At 48.0% G+C, this 2313-nt stretch overlaps 1 protein-coding gene across 1 annotated transcript in view; it reads left to right on the top strand.

Annotated features, from left to right (window-relative positions):
• The window catches only part of PRKCH (protein kinase C, eta), a gene marked incomplete at its 5' end in the record, with an annotated part of 122916 nt that overhangs the window by 118908 nt on the left and 1695 nt on the right, over positions 1 to 2313 (top strand). Inside the window, one exon of the mRNA XM_009332751.1 lies at positions 2240 to 2307. Coding sequence (XP_009331026.1) covers positions 2240 to 2307 — 68 coding nt within the window. The remainder of the gene's footprint in view (positions 1 to 2239; positions 2308 to 2313) is intronic.

Genomic DNA, 2313 nt, shown 5'->3' with positions numbered 1-2313 from the left:
CAAGCAAAGCATGTTACCAGCCCTTTTCAGAGATTATCTGCTTTCATGATTCCCCCCCCCAAGATTTAGCAGAAGGTTCCTGGTGTAATGGAGGCGACGGTAGGTCAAGAGCCAGGAGACATGGGACTTATTCCCAGCTCTCCTTCCCTTCTCTTTGTCTTGTCTTTTTGGACTGTTTTGGTCTATACCACTTTCAGTGCCAGCGAGCTCTGATCTTGTTTGAGCTTTCTAGGTGTTCCAGCAGTGCAGATAAGAGCTAGTGAGGTGCAGCTATCCATCTGTGGGGACAAAGAAGCTGGGTAGGGAATTTCTAGAGAAAGATGGGGGTGCCAGGAAGTTTCTGGCCTGTTTTGGAAACCAAAGAAGTTTAGTTCAAGACTTCCAAAGGCTTGTCTGAACCAGGTCTCCGAGAGATTTTGGCTTGGCCCATTTCTTGTTCGGAAACCAGGCTGTTGTCTGAGGATCAGTATCCCACAGAAATTTTGGGGCAGAGTCTCTTGGGAAACAAATTGTGTTTGGGTTCTGCTGGTAGAAAGGGAGAAGAACAGGTTGAAAGGGGTGGGGAGACAGAGAAGTTCTGCTTGTCCTTGGGCCTGACCCTGGAAGTGCTGCATAACTGAGGGCTGAAGAGTCCAGAGAAGCATGGGAAAGACCCCCGTTGCAGAGAGCCACGTCGGCTTTGCTCCTCTCCTGGTGACTGCTCTTACAAATCTGGATGCACTCAGCAGCTCGCTCTACTGATGTTTTGGGTGGAATGGTGGAAAACAGTTCTGCCGTAGGGAATCCCCTAGCAGCACACGTCCTCGAAGGGCTCAGGAGGTCAGGCTGGAGCTGGGGTTTTTGTGCTAATGTCAGCAGAGTCTGGGGTCCTGCAGGGTCTCAGCTGCAGATGCCCCATCTACTTTTGCTCTGAAGTCCCCTCAGGATGGGGTACTGGGGAGAATTCTAAAATAAATCTGGCAGTTGTCTTTCTTCTCCCCATCTTCTCTCTAGGTAGGGAATGACTAGACCTGTTATCTGCTCATCCTAGGAGAATTTGTACCTTCTGAAAAGCTCCTACAGTCAGAATGAAGTTGGTCTCTCACTGCACCTCCCCTTCTTTTAATTTCCCCATTGCCGAGGTGCAGCAGACTTGGTCATTCCTGAAACAGTGACTGATTGTCTGGTTTGGCTGGTTCAGCTATTTGCTAAACATAATGCTCTTTCATCTTCAAGGAAATCGTCTGGACACCTCCACCAGAGTGGAGCTTGCTTTATGCTGCTGTTTCAATAGGCAAATAAAAGCGGCTATTTTCCCAGTTTAAACATAACCTGATTTCTCCAATGAATTAGAAATACTCGACGGGAAGGGAAAGATTGGTTTTTACTGAATTTTTAAGAACTATAATCCTAAATTAACAAGCCAACTAGCTCTTTTCCTGCCTGGGAAAAGGATTCCCCTCCTCCCCCAATATTTCCCTTTCCCTTAAGAAATATCTGCAGCATTCACACTTCATCATTCTTGTCGGGACCCAAAGGGCACCCGCCAGGGCCCTCTCGCACTGTGTGCATGATGTACGGCTTTTCTCATTGCTCCCTGGCAAATCAGGGCACTTCGGCTGAGGTTTGAGATTTCTTTTCACTGGTAGCAGAGTAAATTTGTTACAAAAAGAAACCCTCTTTCAGAGTTTCACCATCGAGAGAGGAGATGGTCGCCTGTCTGCTCTCATCTGCTCAGGGTTTGGGGGGCTCTAAAAGCCAGTGCCTTGCTCATTTTCCTCTGTTTCCTGAGATGACAGGAAGGAAAGCGTAGGCTTCTGGCTGCGCTTCAGCAGGCTGAGGTTTAGGAAAAAGACACAGCTCAGGACTGACTCCAGTCCAAAGCCTGGCTGGCTGGTGAGCAGCGTTTGAGAGCGAGCTTATATTCCTGAGAAATTAATACAGAAATAAATAACCACTGAAACCATTGTGCAACATTTGAATTGCATCGTTTGCAACATTATAACTTTCTTTTCTTATTGTGGTAACCAAGGATTTGACCAAAAGAAAAGGGACCAAGGAGAAATACACCCCGACTTCTTCCTCTAGAGAATGAGTCAAGTTCCTTGCATGCAGTTCCAGTACAATGAAATTGAGAAGTCTGGCCAGCAACTGAGTTCAACAGGAAAGCTGAGGACAAGCTTTTGTGCGACTGCTAATAGGTCCCTCTCCCGTGGCCCTGCCGGATGGGAGGAAACAAACAGCCCTTTTTGTTTTGCAGTTCATGACGAAGAACCCCAACATGCGCCTGGGCAGCCTGGGTCTGGGCGGCGAGAGTGCGATTCTGCGGCACCC

Source organism: Pygoscelis adeliae, unplaced genomic scaffold (genome assembly GCF_000699105.1).
Source record: "Pygoscelis adeliae isolate BGI_AS28 unplaced genomic scaffold, ASM69910v1 Scaffold179, whole genome shotgun sequence".
Taxonomy (NCBI): domain Eukaryota; kingdom Metazoa; phylum Chordata; class Aves; order Sphenisciformes; family Spheniscidae; genus Pygoscelis; species Pygoscelis adeliae.
The sequence above is the reverse complement of the archived record's forward strand: the minus strand, read 5'-3'. Positions and strand labels throughout refer to the sequence as shown.